Raw genomic sequence first — 26,068 nt, forward strand, 5'->3', positions numbered from 1 at the left:
CTGCGTCCACGCTGGCACTGAGCGCGCTTGACGTGTTTTCTTCAGTGAAAGTGAATCAGCACACAAACAAATAGCCCTGATCCATGTAGCCCCGCTCGCGTTTGCAAAATTTAGCAGGGCAGCCGAGCGCTCATGCTTCGAGAGTTGGTGACGTCACCGCTCTCAAGCATGAGTGCGCTCAGCGGCAGCATGGCCGCAGCCTTAATGTCTATGGGGTTAGTCTTAGTGTGTAAGAGGGTGATCCTATTAAAATTCATATGGGCAGACACTGTGAATAAATCATTTTTTAAATGGGGCTATTTTTTGTTCAATATATGACATTTAATGCCGGGAGGTGCAAAAAAAATAATTATCCGGGTTGCCCATCAGTTGGTGGTGGCAACCCTGGCACTCAGCGGCAGCGTGGCCGCAGCCTAAAACATTCAGAGTGATGCCTGTGCTACAAACTACTTTAACAATAAATAATAAAACGCTTTAAAAAAAAATTGTACCTTGGAAATGAGAAAGAAACAATTTTTTTTAACTCTTAAAACAAGGTCACAAACACGTTATTTTAATTGTTATATTTAAAAAACAAACACAACACTAGTATTCCATATTTTAAAAGACAACGTGTTAAATGATCTTTTTTTCCATAAAACCATCAAAAGTGACAAATTTATGATTTCATTTTAGGAAAAACAAGGGCAAAGACTAAAGATGTGCAATATTTTTTTCCCCCAGGGTTGCAAAGCAGCCAAAATTTTCCCTTTTTTTGTGGCAGAAAAAATTGTTGTTGCGTCACAATTTGCAAGCGATTCACCAAGCATTAAGACAATGTGCATTGCATTTTTCCTGATATGTTTACATCTTTAGTTCTTAAGCCACACACATTTGCAAACTTTTTGGTATACTGTATGTTTGTTTAAGTAGGAATCCTGTGATCAACTTCAGATATAAAAAGAAGAAAGACAGCGCACAACTCTCATGGTGTAATATTAACAAAATATAGTGTGCTGAAGCGGAGCTGGTGAGTATTGCACGTACATCAATTAAAGTTAAACAGGCATTACATGTTTGGTACATGTTACCACATTAGCGCACATGTGGGTCCCCTTTGTATCCAATTTTATTTCTGTGAGTGATACTATGCAGAATATAATAAAGAGACATTGGAACCTACTGTCTCACGATCCAGTCCTAGGCCCTTATTTAGTACCAAAACCAAAATGTGTATTTCGGAAAGCGCAAAACCTTAAAAATTGTCTGGCACTGAGTGACATTGGACCAAGTCGAGACCCCAAACAGGGGGCCACTTGGATGGGACAAAAGCCATCGGGCAACTTTGGTTGTGGGGAAATGCAAGGCTTGTGTTTTGTTGAGCACTAAGAGAAAAACTTTTAGCTCAATTGTGATAAGGGAAAAATTTGACATTGATGACTGTATTTCTTGCAAGAGTAAAGTTGTAGTCTATCTTTTAGAGTGTCCCTGTGGACAACAATATATTGATCTGACTAAACGGTGTCTCAAAGTTAGAATTCTTGAGCACGCTAGAAACATTACGTGTCCTGCCTCCTCCTTGGTGCCGCCTTCCATCCATTCCTTTGAAATCCCTGCATCAAATGATGCCACGAACACCCCAAAGTGACTTCACACAGCATTTCATTGCCATGGCAACATGACGTCGCAACGTCAAATGACATCATGATGACGCTTTACTATGTCAATGCGACGCCATATGGCATCACATTCATGACGTCTGTGGCATCATTTGGCGCTGGGATTCCAAAAGCGATCGAGGGAGGTGGCAGGACACATCAAAGTGCCATGGGGTAGCGTATTTTCAAATCTGCCGCTGAATATAGCGAATGTCAGATTTCCTTTCGTGGATGAATGCTGCTGTTACGCAAGGCATTGAAGCGGCTTCCTCAAAATCTGCAAATAAAGGCCAAAAGCACACAAGGTCACACACCAGACTGGTTAGGCCGCACCTTGTCCTGCAAGGACTCAGAGGACGAACAATTCTGCATGATGGATGCACATATTGAGTCATCAGATAAATGACTCTCAATCGTCCGTGTTTGACCTAGAGCTCATTGAACCGCAGATTAAAGCGGTTAGAGAAATTTTGAAGATTGATGACGAATCTCTTTCTACGGAACCTAAGAATCATATATTCATAGGCCTACAGAAAGGCCTAGAACCTTTCTGGTTCATGAGGTTGTGAAGGAGATAATAAAAGATGTATGATCACAGCCACACAGCAGAGTGTCCATAACTAGAAGGTTCACCAGCATGTATCCTTTGAAAGATAAGGACATGGAAGCCTGGCACTCCCCTCCTGAAGTGGATGCAGAAATCTCACTGCAGGTTGATGACGTGGCTTCTTTTTGGGAAGCCATGGACAGATGAATGGAAAGAGAGAGAATATTTTTTTTGCAGGGGCAGTTTGTAGGCCATCTGTGGCCATAACATTGGTGTCTAGGGCGGTAAAGCTGTGGAAAATGAATATAGACGAGGCTCTGAAAAAAATAAGTTAAAAAAATCTCACATCAAGCTGAAATTGGAAACTGATTTTATATCTGAGGCATTGTTAGATTCAGTCAGACTAGCTGCAATATCTATGGCTTTGTCAGTGGCAGCAAGAAGGGTGCTCTGGCTGTGACCTTGGCTAGCATATTAAGTAATGTCACGAGGTACCAGGAAATATCCTAGAATTAAGAGCAATAATTTATATATTTATAAAATATTTTACCAGGAGGTAATACATTGAGAGTTACCTCTCGTTTTCAAGTATGTCCTGGGCACAGAGTTAAGACAAATAATACATGTTTACAAATACAGTTACATAATGAGCAGGGTATACATTATATACAAGACATTGCATGCACAATAATAGAAGTGATGAGTTACTTTTTCATCAGAGATAAAAAGAAGCAACCTGAAAATTCGGTCAGACAACCGGACAGTAGTAACCTTCATACGGAAACAATGAGAAATGTGGATCTTCTGCAAGAAGTACTGTATCCCATATTCTTGTATGGGCAGATCAACATTAGTAAGACTACACCTTGAATATGGAGTACAGTTTTGGACACCACTCCATAAAAAATAAAATTATTGAACTAGAGAGTGTAGAGAAGAGTCACCAAATTAATAAAGTGGGTGGATAATCTGATTTATGAAGAGAGGCCAGCTAAAATAGATTTGTTTAAATTAAAAAAGAAGCATTTAAGAGGGGATATGTAACTATATACAAATATATGTGGGGACAATACAATGAGATTTCAAAAGAACTATTCAACCCAAGGGCAGGGTGTCACGGTAACTTATGACAAGATATAATATAGACCAAATAACTGGGTTGAACTGAACGAGGCTTAGATATAATAAAGTATATTTATTCCTTAGATAGGTGAATACAACAAGATAGTACAATTAACAGGACAAGAAGGTAACACTTACTTAGGGGTTGGAATGAAGAAGTAGTCAAATAGCAATTCTCCAGCAATCAGGTAACCATCAAGATGTATCAAGAAGACAAAGACTGTTGGGTTGACAACAGTTTATATATCTTTGCAACCCTATTCTTTTCATTGAGTGCAGACTATTGGAGAACAATTATCTGCACCCAATCTCAAACGTGGGAACATTGTTAACCCATGCCCCCCAGCTAGATGGCACATGCGTACTGGGACCCTGAGGGTCTCATTTCTGTAGCCCCACACCCAATTCAGGGGCGCAGGGCAGTCTGCCAGATTTGGTATCTGGTAGGATATTCTTTGTTTGTAGGTGTGAGTTATAGCACCGACAAACCACTCCAGCTTCACGCTTCTCTGCCCTCATGTAAACAGTTAGAGTGGCTGAGTCTTTGATCAGGGGCCTGATTCTTAGACATTGGGTCGCCCCCCCTGACCATTTGCATTCCTTAGTGTGCAGGAATCTTCACGGGCTTTTGTCCCCGCTTTGAAATACAGTATGGTTTTTAATATACGAACATATTAAAATACCCGGTTCTGTTGGGTCCAGCGGGTCGAAATGGCCCAGTTCTTAATGCCGGAACTGACTTGCCATAATGGCCAAGTTTCAGCCCGCTGGACCTACAGAACCGGAGATATGCAAATACAAGTTAAACTGTTTATTTCTTTATTACAAATTTCTCCGCTGTAAAATAAATCTGTTTTTCACTTATTCCCCATTGAAAACAATGGGCTCCGTCGCCATAGACTTTCAATGGTGAAACTCTGCCATTGGCGTCTATGGGAGTCTGCCGCCATAGACTTACAACGGGGCACCGCCGCCGTTGAAGCCTATGGGACTTCTCCGCCATAGCCGGTCAATGGTAAACGGCCGCCATTGAAGTCTATGGGAAAAACTCACGAACCTTTATGGTGGTCCATACTCCGTCGGGTTGGTCGGAGAGGGTCGGGAATGGATCTGCGGTCATGCCGGAACAGTGACTGCAGGCACCCCAAACCCTGGCCCTCTGGACCCTCCAGAACCGGAGATATGGGCTTATGGTTTTCAGGGTTTCGGACTTAGCCGTTTTCTCGTGCTGCTCCTTCCGCCGCCATTGAAACGTATGGCGCGACCCGCTCAGCCAGCACGACCCTTTCCGGGGGTCCAGGATTCTTGGACCTGGTGGTGGTCAAGTGAGGGGAGGCCTAGGAGCTAGGGGCAAAAATAATTTTATTCCTGGGTGCCCTAGAACCTAAGATTCCCACGCCACTTGTCGTTGAACTTGGCCTAATAGTGATCAAACTCTTTTTCAGACAAAGTATCCGCTTTGCGGTTTTGCGGTTTGGACGGCTGCCAACCTATTCCTGGAGATCGCCGTCGAGGAATCTCCATTGAAGTCAATGGGCCCATTGACTTACAATGGGAAACCGCTGCTCCTCCTCTCGGACGCCACCTGCTGGTCTTCGAGGGAAACAGGTCCAAAACAGCTAGATCCGCCATTGAAATGAATGGAGCCCCAATGGCGGCCTATGGGACTCTGCAAAATGGTGCCTGAAAAGGCGGGAAAATTAAACAAAGGGCTATAATCACTTTCTACCTATTAACCCTTGTCCTCCTGGATGGATCCCCGTGTGTGTGTGGTACAGACACTTACATGGTGGAAATACATTACAACAGGGGAGCACACATTTTCATGTTATAGCAAGGTGAAAACCACATTCCTGGACCGCAGTCCAGTTAACCCCTTGCCTCCCTGGTGAGGTCATGGGGTGGCCATATGGGGTGCAACCCCTTTAATCCCGGGCCAATCCCCTTCTCCCTCTACACAGGATCATTCCTTAAGGATGGAGGACAGGAGATTTCACAGCAACAAAGGAGAGGGTTCTTTCCAGTAAGGGCAGAGAAAATGTGGAATTCATTACCCATGGAGACTGTGATGGCAGATACAATAGATATCTTTAAAAAAAAAGGAAAGGTAAGAAAGGAAAGGTATACAGGGATATACCAAATAAGTAAACATGGGAAGGATGTTGGTGCCGGGATTAATCTGATTGCCAATATTTGGAGTCAGGGAGGAATTTATTTTTCCCCTTATGAGATAGCATTGGTTGATGTTTCACTGGTGTTTTTTCTTTGCCTTCCTCTGGGTCAAAATACTCTAACTACAAATATAGGAAAAAGTATCTGTCGTCTAAATTTAGCATACATTGAACTTGATGGACATGTCTTGTTTAAACCTCATCTATTATGTAACATCTGGTGGATCTCACAGCAATCCATATGGCAGGAGAATCAAATTTGTAAGCAGATTTTAGAACATTAGATCCAGGAGAATGATTCTTCGCAGATATTAACTTCCACCAGTTAGTGGTGAAATGGAGACTTCATGAGATCGATGTAATGGCTACTGCAGGGAATAGAAAGCTGAAGAGATTCTGTTCAAGATCTTTCCATTCAGAAGTCGCATATGTAGATACCCTATCCTTTCCATGGACATTTCGGCTAGCCTATATATTTCCACAAATTCCTTGGTACTCATGAAGATAAACCTGTACAAGGCAGAGGATAGTGGCAATAATGCCAGCCTAGGATTAGTGAGCTGCAGGCTTTATCCATCAAGGAGCCATTCCTTATTTTTCATCAGGACAAAGTCGTCCTCAGACCAGTTCAGCAATTCTTGCTGAAAGCCATTTTCACCATTCATCTGAATCAAGAGCTATTTTTACCTTGATGTTATCCGGATCCATTAAATGACAAGGAACGGATCCTGCACTCTGGATATAATAAAGGCTGAAACATCTTTCCAGAACAGAGAACTTCAGGAAATCAGACGGGCTATTTGTGCTCCTGATGGGTGAAAGAAGAGGGCAGGGTAAACCAATCTCCACCCAGTAGTTATTTGTTGTTGGTACGGTATTTAATATGTCGAGATTATATTTTTCAGCTTTGGTAACACAAGTCTACCTGGAAAGGAGAGCTATTTATCATCCTCCACTGGAAGATGTTTTTCTATCCTATATCTGCTACGGGGAGGCGCTTAAACCTTTTATTTTCCTGGAGAGTCCACCAATGTGCGCACTGCCATGGATGGACACTCCAAGAAAATAAAATTACGGTAAGATAGACAACTTTCTTATTTCACATTTTTACAATAAAATATTTTAACTGAGATTTAGAACTCCAAAATAAAGTGATACGAAAGAAGAGGGGAGGGTGGAGGGGTGGGTACAGTAGGTACATAATATCATCTTTCTTGTATATTTGATGGGCAGGTCTTATTATACATCCCGCAGGCATTGATTACATACAGTACAATACAGAGGAAAATGTCTCTCCTATTTACAATGTTTAGATGAGATCCTATAACTGTCACCATTTTGGGGTCCTGTTAACCTGGGAACATTGTCTCCAGTGGGGTCTGTCTCGGGGACACAAAAAAAGGGCTATAGCATAACTGTATCAATGTTCAGGTGCGGGTTCCCTGCGAAAGCAAGCCATGGGCTCCAGATTTTTTTTTAGAAATTAGCACAAGTGTCTCCATTTAGCAGATAAACCATATTTTGGGGCGTATGCAGAGAGGAACGTTAAAAAAGTTTAAAATGGCTGTAAAATAGCCACAGATTTGCCGTTAGTGAAGGTGTTATGCAGAGAACGTCGTTAACTCATTTCGGCAAAAAACTGCTAATTGCCAACTTTTCCTGGCTATTTGAAACTCACCATACTAATGCACATATTGGCGTGTTCCAGCGATTCGGAGCTTCTGGAATACCACGCTATATTAGCATGGCGAGTTTCAGGTTCTCGCCACGAGTTTGGCGAGTTTTACAGCTCTGAAAAAATTTCTGGGCACTTTTAAAAATGGCGCGATTTTCTCCCGAGTTCAAGGATTTCTGGCTAGTTTTTTCGCCAGAAGATGGCGCTATTTCCTTATCTATGCTCTCTGCATGAGCCCCTTTGTCCCTTATGTTTGGCAGAGTTGGGATTTTATTTTGTATCCAGACTTCTGCTATTTTACATCTTGTGGCTGTTACTATATGCGAGAGCAGTTTTAAGTTGCTCTCCCCCAAGCCACATGGTGAGGGCAATAGGGGGAGTAGAAGGGACACTTCATTTAGCAAAACAAAATTGTATTATTTTTATGATTACTTGGAGTATAGAAGAGATGGTCCAACTGGCAGGCACTGATTTAAAGCTGCAGACCAAGCAATATCCTACATGTGTGTGTGTGTTTTTTTTTTTTTTTTAATAAAACAGTTCTGTACTATGAGAAAATACTTGTAGCAGTTTTTTTAAAACCACTCAGAATTACATTTTTAATGTATTATAATTTAACAAGCATTTTTTGTTTCTATAGCAACCAATTACAAAATCACATCCCCTTCCTCTTCTGAAACAGACTCTGGCACACTTCTTTTTGAGTCCTGCCCTCTCTCTAGCAGTGCACCAATTGTATCTAGTGACTGCCTTGTCACATGATCTTCCCCATAGAACTTTGCATCTTTGGTCCTCTTCTGCTGCATTGACAGCCATTTAGTGAACCCCAGACCCGAACCTTCACCGATCAGTCACAGGAGAACGGCAACTTAGCTAATTACTGATTGTGTGGATTGTATTGATGCACATATTAAAGGGAATTTTTGTTTTGTTTTTTTTTAAGGCAACTTGTACTGCTGCTTTACAGCCAATCCTGTTTAATGTGCTGGGTAACTGGCAAGAACTGATTTAAAGCCCTGAAGCAGCAGTGAGGGAAGTGCTTCTGGACACAGATCATGTGGGCCTCCAGGGTGCAGGCTTTCATGTCGTTAGTTATACGTCCATAGGGCACTGAAAGGTTAATATGCTAATTTGTGACACTCTCTAAAATTGCTAGATGCTCTTGCAAAATTCTCAAATTCTAAAGAGGACACACACACACCATGTTTCGCTGACTAGAGATATTTGGCCGAAAGCTGGTAAAATGGCAAAATCTAAGACATTTGAGGCTGAGTGAAACATTAACCATGGGGCTGTAGCCAAAGAGGTGAGAGGGAGACAGGGGAGCATGAGGAATGGGAGAGAGAGGGGAGTGCGAGGAGCGGGAAAGAGAGACAGGCAAGCGTGAGGAGATATAGGAATGGAAAATAATATATGGGCCTAGATTTACTAAATTGTGATAATTGAACGAATTGGATTGATTGTAATAAAAAAAAAAAAAAAAAAAAAAAAAGCCTTATTTTTACCTTGCAATTCATTGACATGTCATTGCATAAAATAATGTGCTTTTTAAAAATGTTTTTTACAGTAGCAATAAATGTAACAGAAATGTATTAATGCCAGATTTTTCATTAACATGCTAATGACGAAACTCCAATACCTGGACGTATAGGGTTAACAGCAAACAAGTAACACACATTTTTATCACGTATCTCAGACTGGCGTTCGGCCCAATTTGTCGATTTATAAAATGTATACATATATGCAATACAAGACAATTTGACCTAAAATAGGTAATACAAATACATTATATTAATCCCGAAGAAGTACAAGTGGCCGGCTAGTCATAGTTAAATTAAAGAGATAAAATGTGCAAATACAGACATGAGCCTTTTTGTGTTTTAATAGTAGGGTGTTTATGATTTATGTTAACCGGTTTGGTGCCTCTTGGTATAAATAGTAATTGCAATATTTTCATAATGGTTTTCAGTGCTGTTGTGGTCTTCAAGAAACGCGCATACAAATTCACTAAAACCCTTAATATGAGTTGCAGGGACCACGCAACGACATGGGTGTTCTGAGTTGGCCTGTTTATTCAGCCTTATAACATGGAACGTAAAGTAGCACAGCTTGTCTTCAGCATATATAAACAGCCTTATAACATGGAACGTAAAGTAACACAGCTTGTCTTCAGCATATATAAACAGCCTTATAACATGGAACGTAAAGTAACACAGCTTGTCTTCAGCATATATAAACAATGTAAAGATCAGGATCCTGAGCAGGGTTTTGCCCTTTTTTCCAGTTCAAGTCCATCATAGAAACATACAGTTTAGCAAGGATCAGTGTCCCAATTTAACAGACCTTTTGGCAAGCTGTTCTCTCTCCAGAGTTTCAGGACATGCTTACTGATTCAGGAAGGAACCAGGAACAAGTGAAGAGTCTGGGTTTTTCCAAACCCCTTAACGAGGCAGCTGGGACCTAGTTAATTAACCCAGCCTTTTCAAAGCTGTGATTAATCCGGTCACTGCTGGACTGCAGACCGATACATAAGGCACGTGGAGTTTTAGTTGGCTGTCAGTCAGCCTTTGTATAGAAGGGGCGCGCGCGCGCACGGCAGGGAGAGGGGAGCCGACAGACAGCGACGAAGATGAAGAAATTCATCTTTTCGCGCTGCTGCCTGCGCTCAATGTGTGTGTGTATGTGTATGTATGTATTTGTGTGTCTACACAAGTTTGGTAAAAATAAAATTTTTATTAATGTTTTTTTTTTTTTTTTATAAATTACACATAAACACACACGCACACCCATATACATACACATACACACATACATATACACAAACACACATAAACACTGTATACTCACACAGTATATACACGGACAGCATGCGGCATGTGCACGCGCTTTTGCATAGGCACACACGGCCGCATGCTGTATAGAACGGCCCTGAGTCTCCCAAGCATATTGAAATTCACCTTGTCACAATTACCATTATGAACCCTTTTTTATTACTAATATCACGCTGCATAAAAAGCTGCACGTTTAATCATTTCTTATAGATATATATTCTAATTTGGCTTGTACTTCCTATGTGCAGGGCTGTTATCGGGGGAGCACTAGGCCAACTGTCCTGGTCAGGCAGTAAAGGGGGAGCCCAGCCGACCCCAGAAGTTGGTTCCTGCAGGAAATCGGAAGCAACTTCTGAGATTGGCTGGGTCCACCATGCTGATCAAGTAGGCTTTGCCTTCAGGAAATTTTCCACACCATCTTCCTCACACCTTGCACAACAACTTGGAGCCCTGGATACAGGCCCCGGGCCTTCCTGTGTGTCTCACTCCCTATCACAAAATGTTTTTCCCTTCATGTACAATTTATAAAAGTAATTATCCTTGAGGGACAGGACATTAATGAATGCCCAGGGTGGAGGAATTGAAGGCCCGGCCTGAAGCAGAGGCCCTTGAATCGTCCGTCATTATGGCCTGTCCCTCAAGGATAATTCCTGTGTGAGGTTTTTATGCAATAATATTAACAAACCATCATGTGCATTATGCACCCCTCCCCTTTACCAAAAAACTGCCACGGCCTTCCACCCGCCAAGAGCCTCTCTCCCCATACAATTTTCACTCCCTCAATTGAATGACCTCCTGAATAAGTAAGTGATGTTATTTCTTATAATGGAAGTACATACATACCTGTGTATGTGCTCACGCCCCTCCTCCTTACCTTGTCTCCAGCATTCTGAGGTCACGTCATGTGACGTCACGCTGCCATGGCAACACGACATCATGTGACCATGTGGCTGTCAAGGTGATACGTCGCCAGAAGCCGCCAGAGACAAGGTAAGGGGAACTTAGAGGCCTCGTTCGCAATCCCCGGCATTTAAGTTAAATGCTTTGGGGAAGAATGCGGTGCCTCTGTAAGCGCCGCACCCCCCCCCCAGAAAATCTTGCGCCCCCCAGTCTTAGATGATGTGGGAGCTGCTCCACTACTACTGTATGTTGGCTCCTACCACTTCTGCCTTGACGTATTCATGGATGTGCTGATAAAGGCTTGTGAGAAATCCTTTTGACGCACCGCACACCCCAATATTATGATCTTATTAGACTTCTTTAACCATTGTATTTATGAACTTCATTCGATTATGTTTTACTATACTAGTTTGGCTATTTTTGCCACATTTTGATCCTTTTATCTTTTAACTACAGTGCAATAAAGAATGTTTCTTTGCCCAGAAGACTTTGGGGGCCATGTGTAAAGAATCGTTTTGAGAAAGAAAAAAAACGTGCATTGTGTCAAAATCTATGTCACCTAAAATTATTAGCAGAATATGTTGGTATGTCATTTTTCCTATTCTCATGTTCTATTAATTTTTGAGTGGTGTCATGTTTTTACATATGAATGCATTAGGAATTGTTTGCATGTACTTGCATTTATTTTTTGCACCTACTTGCATTTGTTTTTTGATGACTTTTGATGCATTTATGGAGTTCAAAAGTGGTGCATGCTTGAAGTTAAATGAGACATATTAGGCTAAGCTCACACCCTTTGCTTGCCTGAGAGAGTGCAATGTCTTACATTGCTGCGCGGTTATAGCAGAAGCAATCCTTGCTCATAGTGTTGGCGGCGATGCGTGGGCGTCACGAAGCTGGTTCGCCCTCATTGGCTGAACCAGCTCCCGTGAAGCTGATGTCACGTGGCAGCCGCCGGAGAAGACAAAATGTATGGTCTCCTCAAAACGCTGCCGCGTCAACACGGCATATATTTACAGTATAATGTACATGCAAAAAAATAGGCGTTGGGAAGATATTTTGTTTTATCAGACCAGATGAAATTAGTGTATAGAGCTTCCAAATCTCAGGTCGCAACTGGATATTGGTGTTAAGAAACCGCCTTCTTGCTTTTTAGCACTTTGTCAGATCACGCCTATTTTTTTAAAAAGATTTTTTTTTAATCACTCTGCCCGTATTCATCTTACACATTCACCTAGTACAGACGTCTCTATCACACCCTCACTCACCCCTCTTCCCCCCCGCCCCACCCAAAACCCTTTTGAGTTCCAAGTCTCCTCCAGGTTGGGGAATACTAAGAAATGGGGTTGTCAATACTAATTAATTGAAGATCTGTTTGGCCTTTTAAAGCTGAAGTCCAAGCAATATCCTAGTTTTTTTAAATTTATTTTTTTAAGTTAATCAGTTCTGTACTATGAGAAAATACCTGTAGCATTTACAAAAAACAAACAAACAAAAAAAACAACTCTGAATGAAACTTTTAATGTATTATAACGTAACCAGCATTTTTTGTTTCTATTGCAACCTTTTACAAAGTCACATCCCCTTCCTCTTCTGAAACAGGCTCTGGCACACCCCTTTTTGAGTTCTGCCCTCGCTCTAGCTGTGCACAAATTGTATCTAGTGACTGCCTGGTCACATGATCTTCCCCACAGAACTTTGCATCTTTGGTCCTCTTCTGCTGCACTGACAGCCATTTAGTGAACCCCCGAGCCGAATCTTCGCTGATCGATCACAGGAGAACGGATCGATCGGCAACTTAGCTAATTACTTATTGTATGGAATTAATAAATGCATATATTAAATGGAGAGAAGAAAAAGAAAACAGCAGCTTGGACTGCTTTAAACATCTGTGGAATGTACTACCTAGAGAGACTGTAATGGCCGATAAAGTAGATCTCTTTAGGAATAGGTGTTAGAAAAAGGAAAGGTAAACACAGATATGCCAAATAAAACATGATGAGAACATTGAGCCAGGGACAAATCCTATGAGACCTAATTACTGTAGCACGTTTCACTTTTTTTTGTTGTGTCCACTGGATCAACAGAACTATACATTTGTATCATAACTAATTACAATTTAACAAAAGTTGAACACTATTGACAAAATACTTTTTTCAATCGAATCTACTGTTACTATGGTATGTATTGTACACTCTATCATGTTTAAAATTGATCATGAACAGGAGATACTAAAGGGCGAGAGGTCAGATAAAGACGTAAAATAAAGCACGTAAGGAAAAAAAGACAATTTTTTTATTAGTACAAAAAAACATTAAAAGTACGAAAAAAAACAAAGACTAGTAAACAAGAATTGAGACTTAAATCTCCTCTGACAATGAGAATAACCAGGGGGATCCCTGTGCATGTGCTTTGTCAAGAAATATAAAAACAGAAAAGCATGGATTTCTAGTAGAGTGATTGGAGAAGTCTCCTTTTGACTCCCCACCTCATAACTTTTCTAGTGAGTAATGTCAGTTATGTCAAAATATTCTGCCCTATTCATGTCTTGCATGTTTTCCTTGACCTGTCAAAAAGAGTAGAATAAATATAAAGCAGAAAACATTTTCCTGCATTCAGAACATTGTTGCACATATCTGTTAAAATGCACCTTCTGTTACTACATGCTGTCTTTTCCGGTGCATAATAAGGTCTGATCTTAGAGTATTGTTCTTGCCACATTAAGTACATGCATAGGGCCAGAGCTGGAATAATACTCTGACTGCACTATCCAGACAGAATTTATACAAGGTGGACAAAATAAAATCTTGGATGAACTTACAACTTTAATAAAATACTACTATACATACAAGTTCTCCTATTTTGCAGTCTTTAGTTGCTTCCCTGCACCAGTCAAACAACATGCTCTATCTATCCCCTCCAATCAATAATCCTATTCACCTCTACCCATGCATACTGTATCATATTTCTATTCCTTACTTCTTCCTATGCATACCACAGCTTTTCTCCACCTCTCCCCACTTTGCCCCACACCCTTATGTTTAACTTTTCCCCTGCACACTATTCCCACACTTCCTCTCAGTAAACGTTTCCAATCTGCGTCCCCAATGGCAGGACAACCTCTTCTCTCTTCACCAGACACCGCCCTCTCTTTATTCCTTTCCATTTAGCATCAGATTTGCTGCTCTCTCCCTCCTGCAGCTCACCGACCTTCTCTCGATTTTGCAATTCTTGATATTTTGGGGATACTTCCCCCTATGAAGTTGCATTGTCTAGAGCTGGCTGTTACTGAGACATGCTTCTCTTCCTCACTAACTTCTGTATTTTGTTTCATCTTGTTCAGAAGAAAGGGAGAGTTTTGCTTCTCAGGTGACGGCTGCAGACACTGGTGGCAGGGGGAGTGGGAGATGATGGATAAGGTTGAGATGTCCATTAACAGAGCTAAAAATGCACTTGCCAATAGAGACTGAGCAAATGTATTTTTACAGCCTTGCATGGGGACGTCCCCTCAGGTGTGTATTGTGTCTACTAGGTACTGATATATCAGAAAAGCTTTTCCCACACCCACTGCTTACAATATGGCTTCTATTCTGTGTGGGTTTTTTGGTGATTAACTAGATTTGACCTGTAAGTAAACCTTTTCCCACATTCAGGGCATGCATACGGCTTCTCTCCGGTGTGGATTAGCTGGTGGCTGACAAGATGGGAGCTACAGACAAAGCTTTTGCCACATTCACTACATGCATAAGGTCTCTCCCCCGTGTGGCTCCTCTGGTGTATAGCGAGATGTAGGCTCCGAGTAAAGCTTTTACCGCAATCACTGCAGACGTGCGTCCCTTCTCCTGTGTGTATTTTCTGGTGATCAACATAATGTGACCTGTGAGTAAAGCTTTTCCCACATTCACTGCAAACATACGGCCTCTCTCCCGTGTGGGTCCTCTGGTGACTAACCAGGTTTGACCGGCGAGTATAACTTTTTCCACAATCGGTGCATACAAACGGTCGCTCTCCGGTGTGGGTCTTCTGGTGGCTCACGAGATGTGAGCTGGAAGTGAAGCTTTTGCCACATTCATTGCACTCATAAGGTCTCTCTCCAGTGTGGGTCCTCTGATGTATAGTGAGATGCAAGCTACGAGTAAAGCTTTTCCCACATTCGCCACACACGTGTGCCCTTTCTTCTGTGTGTGTTTTCTGACGGATAACAAAATGCGAGCTGGAAGCAATAATTTTCCCACTTTTAGAGCACACATAATCTTTCTGATCTACGTCATCTTTCTGCTGGGCTGCATCCACAGGTTTTTTAACAACGCTTTCTAGCTTAATGGACTTTTTTTCTTCTTCCTTGATGTGTTTTTGTGTAGTGTCTGCTTTCTCATCAATATCATTAAGATCAGATAAGCATTGTGCTTCTATACGACTACTTGAATAATTCTCATGGCTGAGGCTTTGTCTGTCATATGATAATTTCTCCAACGATTTTTTTGGAGCATTTTTCATCTTGTTTAATTTAAGTTTTTTAGGAACCTTCTCTTTGGTTAACCATTCTTTAGAAGGGTGAACATTGCGAAATTCTTCTTTGACTTCAATTCTGGTCTCACAATCTGTTAAAAAGAGTAATACATGGTGAGTAAAAAGTTATTTACAGCCCAAACGTAATGAAAACATTATGGGACCCATTCTATAAGCTCCCCTATAACGAAACTCCTCAAAAAACATGCAAAACATACAGATAACTGGGCAACTATAAAAAGTAAACCTACAATTCCAGAGAGATAACCCGTGTTGACGTTTAAGATCAGCTATACTGGAAATAAGAGGATAACTCCCACCCTCTGCCGTGCACTCAAATGGCAATCTCATAATTACTAAATAAAATGTAACTTAATACTTATAAACAAAGAAATAAAATAAAGAACCCGCTTGATTTTATTACAAACTATCACAATAAATGTTAACAATAGCATTGTGTTGTTTGTACGTAATGGGGAAAATAGCAAGCAAGATACAATGTTGCATAATATATTCGAAACATATTGGAGCTTGCGTGTCCTGATCTGTGTGACTGAATTACTGTTTGATTTCAAGTGCTGTTTATACTAAAAAGGTGGAGTTAGAACCAGAAGGGAAGTACTGTGCTGTGTATACTCGCAGGGGTGGCTGAACTTGGGGAGTGTACAGTGGGTTCATTTATTTTTAAATGGTGTGGGAATTGAAAGTCTGTAGCAAACTTTTTTTTCTCTCTCTCCTGCCTGATTGAGCCTGCAGTGGGTGTGGTTAGTTGATTGCTAACATAACACACCTGGTTGGTGTGTGTATCCCTAATTAAAATAAGTGCATGTATGTGCACTTGGAGCAGCTGTTCCAGGGAGCATACCGCTGTGAGAAGTGTGAGCAGGTGGTCTCTTTAGATTCTCAGATTGCTGATCTGAAGAGGAAACTTGCAATATTGAGGGACATTGACAATCTTGAAAGGAGTTTAGTGCTCACGGAGCAGGCCTTGGCTGGGACGAGTGGTGCAGATGATGGAGTCGTGAGTGAGGAACAGGTAACAGTTAGACGGGGAAGAGACTGACCCATCCCAATAGATTTGCCATATTGAGTGAAGTATTGGCAGGAATGGCAACGCTTGGGGAGACCGATTCCTGTAGCAGCCAGGGGAATAGTTCCTCGAGCACAAAGGGGACTCGGGATACACAGAGACCAAGAAATATTGTTGTGGTAGGAGACTCCATTATTAGGAAAATAGATAGAAAACTGTTAGGGTCATGGCAACAGATTAACCTGTCTCCCGGGGACTCAAGTTCGGCACATTGCAGATAGGGTAAACAGACTGTTGGGAGGGGTTGGGACTGACCCAGCGTTCTTGGTACACGTTGACACCAATAACAAAGTTAGAGAAAGATGGTGGGTCCTAAAAAATTATTTCAGGGATCTAGGCCGTAAGCTTAAGGCAAGGACCTCCAAGGTAGAATTTACTGAAATACTATCAATGTAAGCACCCAACATTTTTATTATTCTAAAATTATTGAAGGCAGTCATAACTAATTATTATATGTAGATCACGATGATTACTGTGATTTGCACTGATTTATCCTATATGTAGAAGTGCAGTCTGCTCACATGCAATTTCTATTAGCACCATATGAGGGCGCCAGTAGACCCTGGTTACCAGGGCAACCCTTGACTATTTAAATCACCGCGGGCAAACATGCACTTTTTGCCCTAGGAGAAGTTCTGTAGCAGAAATGAAACGTACGTTGGGACGTTTCTCATGACTATATGCATTATCCAGCAGATGGGTCTGTTTTAGCTTTTTATGTAGGGGGATATGTTTTTAGTTACACACTGCAGGGAATAGCTAGAAGGGTTATTGGTCAGCCAAGTGCTTAACAGTGTACGCCAAGAGCAGGTATCTGTTTTTCTCAGGTACTCAGCTTTTTGTCACTGCAGGACCTTACCTCTGATAGATCAGGCTCATTAATTAACGACATACTGAGCCGCTGACACTACAGTAGTACCTGAACTTTTTCAGTGCACGTCTACATCGCCCCAAAGACGGATGCTTGATGGGGTTACCCAGAGCTGCTCCCCTCTGCACAGGACCAGCATGCTAAGGGTTAACATGCGTGTACTATGTGGAACGTCATCTCCACCCACTGGAATGTAAATGAACCAGGAAGACAAAGGACTTTGAATCCACAGCTGTATTCAATCTGAACCCCTTCAGTGTCCATCTGCAACACCACAAAAGGCGGACAGCCTTTGGCACAGCCAAAGGGCTACTAAAGGGCGTGAGCCGTTTGCTGATGTTCGGTAATGTTAAAGCTTCTCTATTTCAATCTGAAACTCACCAGCCCTTTATCCCCTTTACCCAATTTTCCAACTCAATCTGTCCATGAAAGGTCTGTGAATTGACTGTATAACCCTGTTCATTTAATGTAACCATGTATTGTTATCATAACTCTGTGCCCAGGACATACTTGAAAACGAGAGGTAACTCAATGTATTACTTCCTGGTAAAACATTTTAATAAATAAAAAAAAAGTACCTGGGTTACCAATTATGGTCTTATATTATTTCTCATTTATCAGTAACCAATTATACTTTGTGCAACTTGCTCTATAAATATTCCTAATATTACTCACAGCGACCCAATAGTGGAGCTTCACATTAACTCAGATCCATCTGAAGTGGGCTGTGGCCTTTAACAATTAGCTGCTAGCTTCTATGCACTTGAAATATCTACATAATAACATCATATACCTAGTCATCTCTAGGGATGGGTCAGCATTGAGTTACACTTGTTTGATCAGACTTGCATCGACAGTTCTTCACCCACTATTGAAGTGGTAATATATTACCTGACCATTTGTGATATCGCCAACCACTTCGCCCCTAATTATTTTAACACTCCCTGCTATGCGGATATTACTAGGATGAGACTATCAGATAAAACTGACCATTAAGCATAATAATTGTGGACAGTCTCTCCAATAAGAATCCTCTCTCTAATGTAATGTGGAGATTATATCCACCTTACCACATTTTAAATTAGTGTGATTTCTGTTTTAAGAGGTTCTATTGAATGTTATATTTGAATAATTGCGGTGTCCATTCAAGTTGTTTTCTTTTGGAGGGCTCCTCTCTGTGGTCATCCATGTTTGTATTCACTGAATTATCAGTCAATCACAGTATTGCACCCACAACATCATCCCTTTAGACGTACCTATTATATATTAACAATACGCATATATCTGATTTGATAGAATTCTTAAGTTGATCAACTTCTATTTCTGTGTTTTTTTCTCTCTACACTTCCGCACTATGCGACCGCAACCCAGTCAAAGCCGGCTTGAAATAAAGCCGGGCTCGGTGCCAGGCCTCTTACGTGCTCCGGCGTCTCATCTCAGCGACGCCACGTTGTCATGGCAACGTGACGCGGTGACTCCGCAGATAGCAGGCGATGCCGGAGGAGGAGCTGGATGGCAGGTAAGAGGCACGTGCAGTGGCATGTAGAAAATTCAACTAGCACACTCGCAGGATGTCAGATGCTCACGTGACAGTCCATCTCGTTTCCCGTGCAAAACCGTTGGTGCCAACCTGCCAGTTGCACACCATAGGAAATCTGGAGTAAAGAAAACGGCTGCAACAGGGCAATATTTAAAATGGCCACATTTTCCCTTGATTCTAATTCTTTGTCGACTGCATATATCCATATGACTTCTACATATCCTATTACTAGGTTTTAAATGTCTTCTGTATAAATGTTATTCAGATACATAACATAGAACTATAAAAAGTGTATACATATTTTATTTCTCGGTTTATATCAATGAATATGATCCGGAAATGTCACAGTGAAAGGGTTAATGTTGTAGGTATATAAGGAAATGGTACTGATTAGCTACTCGTTAGAGCTGACGAAGGGTGGGTGTGTCCTCCCTGAACCGTTGTGTTGGATACTTGATGTCTCTGCATGGACGCTTAATAAAATACGAATCAATCCGAATTGTGCTAACATTGTCCTGTTACAGCAGTTTTCTTTACTCCGCACTTACAGAGGCACCGCAAACTCCCCCGGCAATCAGTTTAACTGGGGAAGAGCGCGAGGCTCGGTGCAATGGCACTGCTGTCAAGCCGGCCCTGATTACCCAGCACGCTGCTCAGAACGGCCCTACGCGTTTTGCTCTGTCCAGGAGCTGACAGGGGGAAAATAGGAGACGCCCCACCCACATCAGAGAGATATAGATACACAGAGACACATACACAGAGACACACACACATACACAGACAGAGACAGACATCTCCATGCAACCTAATAATTCTATATGTGCCTAAATAGAATCAGTGATAGAATACATCTAAACGTCTCCATAGTGATATCCATAGTGATAGCATCTCTAACAGTGATAAATGCAGGTGGATGGAACATCATAATTAAGGGAAAGCATCCAGACTAATGTGGGTGTATTATAGGTAATTAATTCGGGATATGGAAATTCAACAATAAACTGCAAGGCTAGTATAACCAAAACATATCTCAACCTCAAGGATAGGTAATATAGTTAATGTAGTAAACATATGTATATAATATAGTAACGTGTCAGTACAATGCAGATCTCTATAAGTGGAACACATATAAATAGGAACACATGCATTATATAATAAAAAAAATTGGATGACGTGTTATGGGTGACGGGTATACAATGATAACTGTCATATAACAAAGAAGCAGAAACATTTGTTAATTGATCAATAATGCATAGAGGTATATAGAGGAGGATAGGTCCAGGTCAAAGACACACTCCTGATGAAGCCGGAATAGTATCACTAGGCGAAACGCGTCGAGTGATTTTTGGACCGAGGCGATCCGTACCTAACCACCTCCACAACAAGAGTGACGTCAGACGCTCCGACGGACGCGATGGAACAGAGAGGCTGTCTCCTTACAGATCCCGAAAGTGAAGGGATCCAACATATCTAAGGAAGGTGGTGACACAGATTGCGGTTCGGTGACCCACAGATTCACCATTGGGTGATATATGCTCTTTTTTTACTGCACAATTGTGAGTGCACATTTTATATTTTATACATAAAGACTACATATACGTTATTGATCTGTGCTATGTGAGTCTCTTCTATCTCTCCACATTTCTCACACACCACCCATTGTGCCATTGGACGGGAGTTCTGACCAGCACACATCCACTGACTACCACTGGTAGCAGCCCTACTTGCAAGTGCCTGTTTTTCAACTGCATCCTGTAAGTAGGCTGGGCATAAGAGCCAAGAATACAAACTGTGTTTTATTCCATAGACACTTTAAACATCTGCACTTAAATTTAGTTTGTCTATGTTTCCCTTATATGCTCCCCCCTGGATTGTTTGAGAATGATGCATATATAGTACATGTGTAACAGTGTGATAATATAGGGAACAGCCCTAATAAATCACTTCCTATACAAGGAACAAGATAAAAGGATAAATCAGACAAATGAGTGATTCAAGATACAGTCAAGATATAGTCTATCAAGTGGGTTCAATGAGAGTCCCAAAAAATGAGATTGATTCTTGAGCCTCTATTGGAGTCCTCCTAATGTGATTCCAATTGAAGGAAAAAAACAGGAGCCTCTAGCAGCATTCAAAGGAAGGACAGTATCCAGAAGAATACCTAAGGGGAAAAAAAGTGCGTGCTCCATGGCGTATGACAAATCGAATACTGTTAAAGGAGTAACCAAATAAACTCACAAGGAAAATAAGATTGATTATAATTAGCAGCCAGAAATGAACGAGGGCAAAGTAAAGATGGACCTCATACCACACCACACCACACTGCAACCGGAGATGTCTCGCTTCTAAACCGGCAAGAGATCGTAGATCCATACAGTTTGCGTGTAGAAAGACCACGCTGTAGAAGCGTGCAGGGAAGTGTGTCCAAATGTATGTGGACTTGGGCTGTGTGGAGAGTGAGACGGCCCTCCTTATCTGTGTGTGTGTGTGTGTGTGTGAACGTCTCCAGAAACAAATTTGGAGAACTCACCGAAGAAAGAAAGAATGTGAGCCTCCGTCTGAATCTCAGCAAGAGTAAAGTGATGCTCAACAAATTTGTCTAGTCTGCAAAGACCAAAATAAATGGAATAGAACTAGAAGCCGAAGAGTATGTCCAGATACCGTAGAGATCAAGACATAAGGTGTTAACCCCATCGTTGTCATTCTTGTCTACCAGAAGCATCTATATCGACTGCAATGATGCTATGGGGGGGATTATGGAGCCACCTATCTATATATACAGAAATAAAAAGAAAAATTCATAACAACATAACCAAGCAGTGAGATAAAAAGTATAATAATTATAAATATAGTATCTGAATCAGACTACTAGAGTCAATATAGAAAACTAATTGTGTACTCTATGAAGGACCTCATGACAGATTATATGAATAGACCAAGTAAATCCCTCAATGGACTGAGTGTCTTCTGTCTATAGATCCATTCAGACTCCGTTCGCAGGAGCTTCTTATCTAGATCACCATGCCTTATAATATTTACAAGGTGGTCTATCCCAATGAATTTGAGATTGTTCGAATCTTCATTGTGGTGGATATTTAAAGGTCTTGCCACCGGAATGTGTAATTCATTTCTCACCGTATTCCCATGTTCTCTGACCCACCACTTCTTAACTGTCTGATAGTTTTTCCTACATATTTTACACCACAGGCGCAATTAACGAGATGAATCACACCAGTCAGTTTGCAGTTGGACATGTTTTATATTCAATTGTTCAGTATTGTTGCATTGGAAAATATTTTACTAGGTTGCATAAAGCTGCAGGTGTTACTACTAAATGACTCCAAAGCTCTCGTGGTCAGCCAATTCAGAGATCTCTTATGTTGGCAGTGGCTGTGCACCAATAAACTTTCACATTGAACATTATTAACATTTATTGTGATATTTTATTTATTTTTTGATAAGTATGAAAAGTTTCATTTTATTTTGTAATGACGTGATTGGCACTTGAGTGCACGAGGGGGGAGCTATCCCCTCATTTTAAGTGTATATGTTTCCTTGCCTCTATGTTATGCATCATCTTTGTGTAAGGACTATAGTGGCCTATTTATATTTCAATATTAGGAGCAAATAAAAATACCACTTGTGAGAACATTCACATGTCAGCACCGCTGTCTTTTGCCATTCTCTTAGCATACAATGCTTCCACTGCAGGCAGGGATTCTGGGTAATAACATGGAAATGAGCTTAATATTAAGAGCATCACCTTGAGCGACTTGACCTCCCCATTTTCCAGTAGATATAACACGTTTAAGGGATCAGGTGTTTTTATTTAATTAATGTACATTCTTATATGATATGTATCCATATTTAAAGAGAAGCTTCTAGTCTCTGTATTTTCATATAATGATAATAGCATGTTCTTTTATAGTGCTGCTAGTTTTACGTAGCGCTTTACAGAGACATTTTGCAGGCACAGGTCCCTGCCCCGTGGAGCTTACAATCTATGTTTTTGGTGCCTGGGGCACAGGGAGATAAAGTGACTTGCCCAAGGTCACAAGGAGTCGACACCAGGAATTGAACCAGGCTCCCCTGCTTCAAACTCTCAATGCCAGTCAGTGTCTTTACTCACTGAGCCGCTCTTTCTCATTAAACACACTTACAAAACGGGGATAAATCTACTGGATGTGACATTCACTCTTTTTTCTTTTATAAACCAGGAGAACCACTACTTTGCTATTGACACTTAGAACTCAATTTTTCTATTAAAAGATCATTTGATTTATTTTAGGAAACCCCTCTTTCTGCTAAGCATAAATGTTTCATCAATGTTAAAACCACACATGATATAAGTTATGGTGGGTAAAAAAAAAAGTGACACAAAGCCTCCACCGTACAGTAAATGAAAATATCACTTGTGACATATTCACGTCTCCGCCAGGTCTGCAACCCCGCTTTTCCCCATTATCTCTTAGCATACAATGCTTCCACCGCAGCAAGGGATTCTGGGAACTGACATGCAAATGAGTATATAATGTGTGCTTAAGGGTAGCACATCACACACACACACGATTAGGAGCTTCTCCCTGCTCCAGTCAGCTGCTTAATGCCAGCATGCTGGTGAATACTATCCCACGCCCCACAGAGCACTAGTAATTATAACAGGAGTACAGGACTGGGGAAAGTTATTCTGGGTTATATAATAATAGGTTCTTTTTTCTTGTATACTGCTGAGTTTATGCAGCCTCATTCATAGATTTCTTGAAGGCATGGGTCCCTGCAAATAAGAAATCAGAAAAATATGATGTTCCTTGAAGGAGAGAAGTCTCAATTTTGTTACCCCTATGGGGTCAAAGTGTTGTGGTGGTTGTTGAATCTGTCACGGCGGCAGTTGGGGGGTAAGTGGGCTTCTCCTTGCCAGAAGGAGCTGGCACTGGCGAGTGAGAGGAGCTCAATTAAACGTGAGTTCCGGGAGCCAATCATGTCAACGGCTCTGTCACGTAGGCCTGGCCTGGGTGTCACGGGTCATCGGTTCAAGGACCGTTGACCTTTAACCCTCTGATAGAGCACTCTGGCAGGGGTAGCACGTACCAATTATTTAACGGTAAAATAAAAAAAGTCCCAGCCTTGTACCGCCAGACCTTGTCTTGTCATTTGTGCGTTATTTATGGGGGGGTTCTGGGTACTTGGGGTGAAGGGTAGAGGAGCTCCCTCGCAGTCTCCCAGGTCAAGAAAGACATGTGCAGGGGAGAGACATAGATAGGGGTAAGACAGGGAGACTATTGTACGCCAAAAATTAAACTAGTGACCAACATCTGGACATTTGCTGTTTCTTATATGTATTCACATTTATTTATTTATGCTGTCCTGTTTCAACTCTGCCCTCTCTCAGGCTAACCAAACCTACTTTTCATCACTAATCAACACGCACAAGTCTAACCCACGTCGACTCTTTTCTGTCTTTGACTCTCTACTCAGACCACCCTCGGCTGCCTCCTCTTCTTCCTCCATCTCACCTCAGGACTTTGCTGACTTTAAGGAAAAGGTGGAATCCATACGTCAGAACATCCCATCTGTTGCCTCCTCCCATCCCACACCGCTTCCTAGCTCTCCTCCTGCCTTTCTGGACTCTTTTTCTGCTATCTTGGAGGAGGATGTGTCACTGCTGATCTCCTCTTGTCCCTCTACCACCTGCCCTCTTGATCCCATTCCTTCCCATCTCCTAAAACCTCTTGCTCCTTCTATAATCCCTATGCTCACACAGATCTTTAACTCTTCCCTCTGCTCTGGTACTTTTCCCTCCTCTTTCAAACATGCAACGGTGATACCATTGCTCAAAAACAGCAAGCTTGACCCTAGCTGTCTTAACTATCGACCTGTCTCCCTCCTAATTTCTCGCTATGCACCATCCCGACTCTTGCGGTCTTCTCAAGGATGTCTTCTTTCTACCCCCTTTGTATCTAAAGCCCTCTCCCACCTTAAACCTTTCTCACCGACTGCCCCGCACCTCTGGAATGCCCTTCCCCTCAATACCCGACTTGCACCCTCTCTATCCACCTTTAAGACCCACCTTAAGACACATTTGCTTAAAGAAGCATATGAATAGCACTGTGGATAATCCTGGACACATGATACATAAAGCTTGGCCCCCTGCAGACGCACTTACTAGAATTCCCTCCTTCTGTCTCTGTACGTTCTCCCTACCTACCAATTAGATTGTAAGCTCCTCGGAGCAGGGACTCCTCTTCCTTAATGTTACTCTTATGTCTGAAGCACTTATTCCCATGACCTGTTATTTATATTATTTGTTATTTATATGATTACAACATGTATTAATACTGTGAAGTGCTATGTATATTTATGGCGCTATATAAATAAAGACATACAATACAATACCGGTCTTATGAACTGTGGGTAACTTGGCTATTCATGGGTTTTTTTTGTTTCCACAAGGGGATTGGATCCACATGTTAAAGATAGCTTTGGGCAGTCTATAACTGTGGCTTTCCAGGTATCCCCAGGGTGATTCCTGAATTTTGATCCATGATGTAAAGATGCAAGACTTTGTTCCAGCACAGCAGCAACCAGTCCAGGAGTGAAGGGGTTTATAACAACATAACCACAGGACTTTTAAACCAAAGTTGCATTTCTGGCGCTTGCAAGCAAATGACAATTTCTTTCGTTCCAAGGACAATTTATTTCGTTCCCTTATCCCAGTAAGTGTTGTTTTAAGTGTATTCTGCAGATGTCGTGTGTTTGTCTATTAAGGAAATAAATCACAATTTATTTTGCAACTTGTTCTGTTCAATCAAGTACCCAGAAATATAAATGTGTTGATAAAGTTGGTGTACATCGTGACAGTACAAAGTGTCGTCTTTTGCTTCTCGTCCGTTTTAACATGGAGCCCTATACGTTTATGCCTGCCGTATTACATGAAGCAAATTATTACATGAACCAAATTGAGGAACCAACCAGGAAATGGGCCTTTACTGGATTTAGTACTATCAAACAATGTAGAAGTAATAGCAAATATTCAAGTGAGTGAATATTTATGAAAAAGAGTGATCTCATATGAAATGTAAAAAAAATCCCAAAACATTGGGATAAAGTTCTTGCAGGAGACAATGAGAGACAAAAAAGCCCAATGCTACATCCAATTTGACAAAATACAGGCATAC

At 41.4% G+C, this 26,068-nt stretch overlaps 1 protein-coding gene across 1 annotated transcript in view; it reads right to left on the reverse strand.

The window, feature by feature from the left end:
• LOC142471329 (uncharacterized) overlaps positions 1 to 26,068 on the reverse strand; it is a 68,958-nt gene that overhangs the window by 19,429 nt on the left and 23,461 nt on the right. The window contains 2 exon segments of the mRNA XM_075578165.1: positions 14,386 to 14,473; positions 14,475 to 15,484. Coding sequence (XP_075434280.1) covers positions 14,386 to 14,473; positions 14,475 to 15,484 — 1,098 coding nt within the window.

The sequence above is a fragment of the Ascaphus truei genome, chromosome 20 (assembly GCF_040206685.1).
Source record: "Ascaphus truei isolate aAscTru1 chromosome 20, aAscTru1.hap1, whole genome shotgun sequence".
Taxonomy (NCBI): Eukaryota; Metazoa; Chordata; class Amphibia; order Anura; family Ascaphidae; genus Ascaphus; species Ascaphus truei.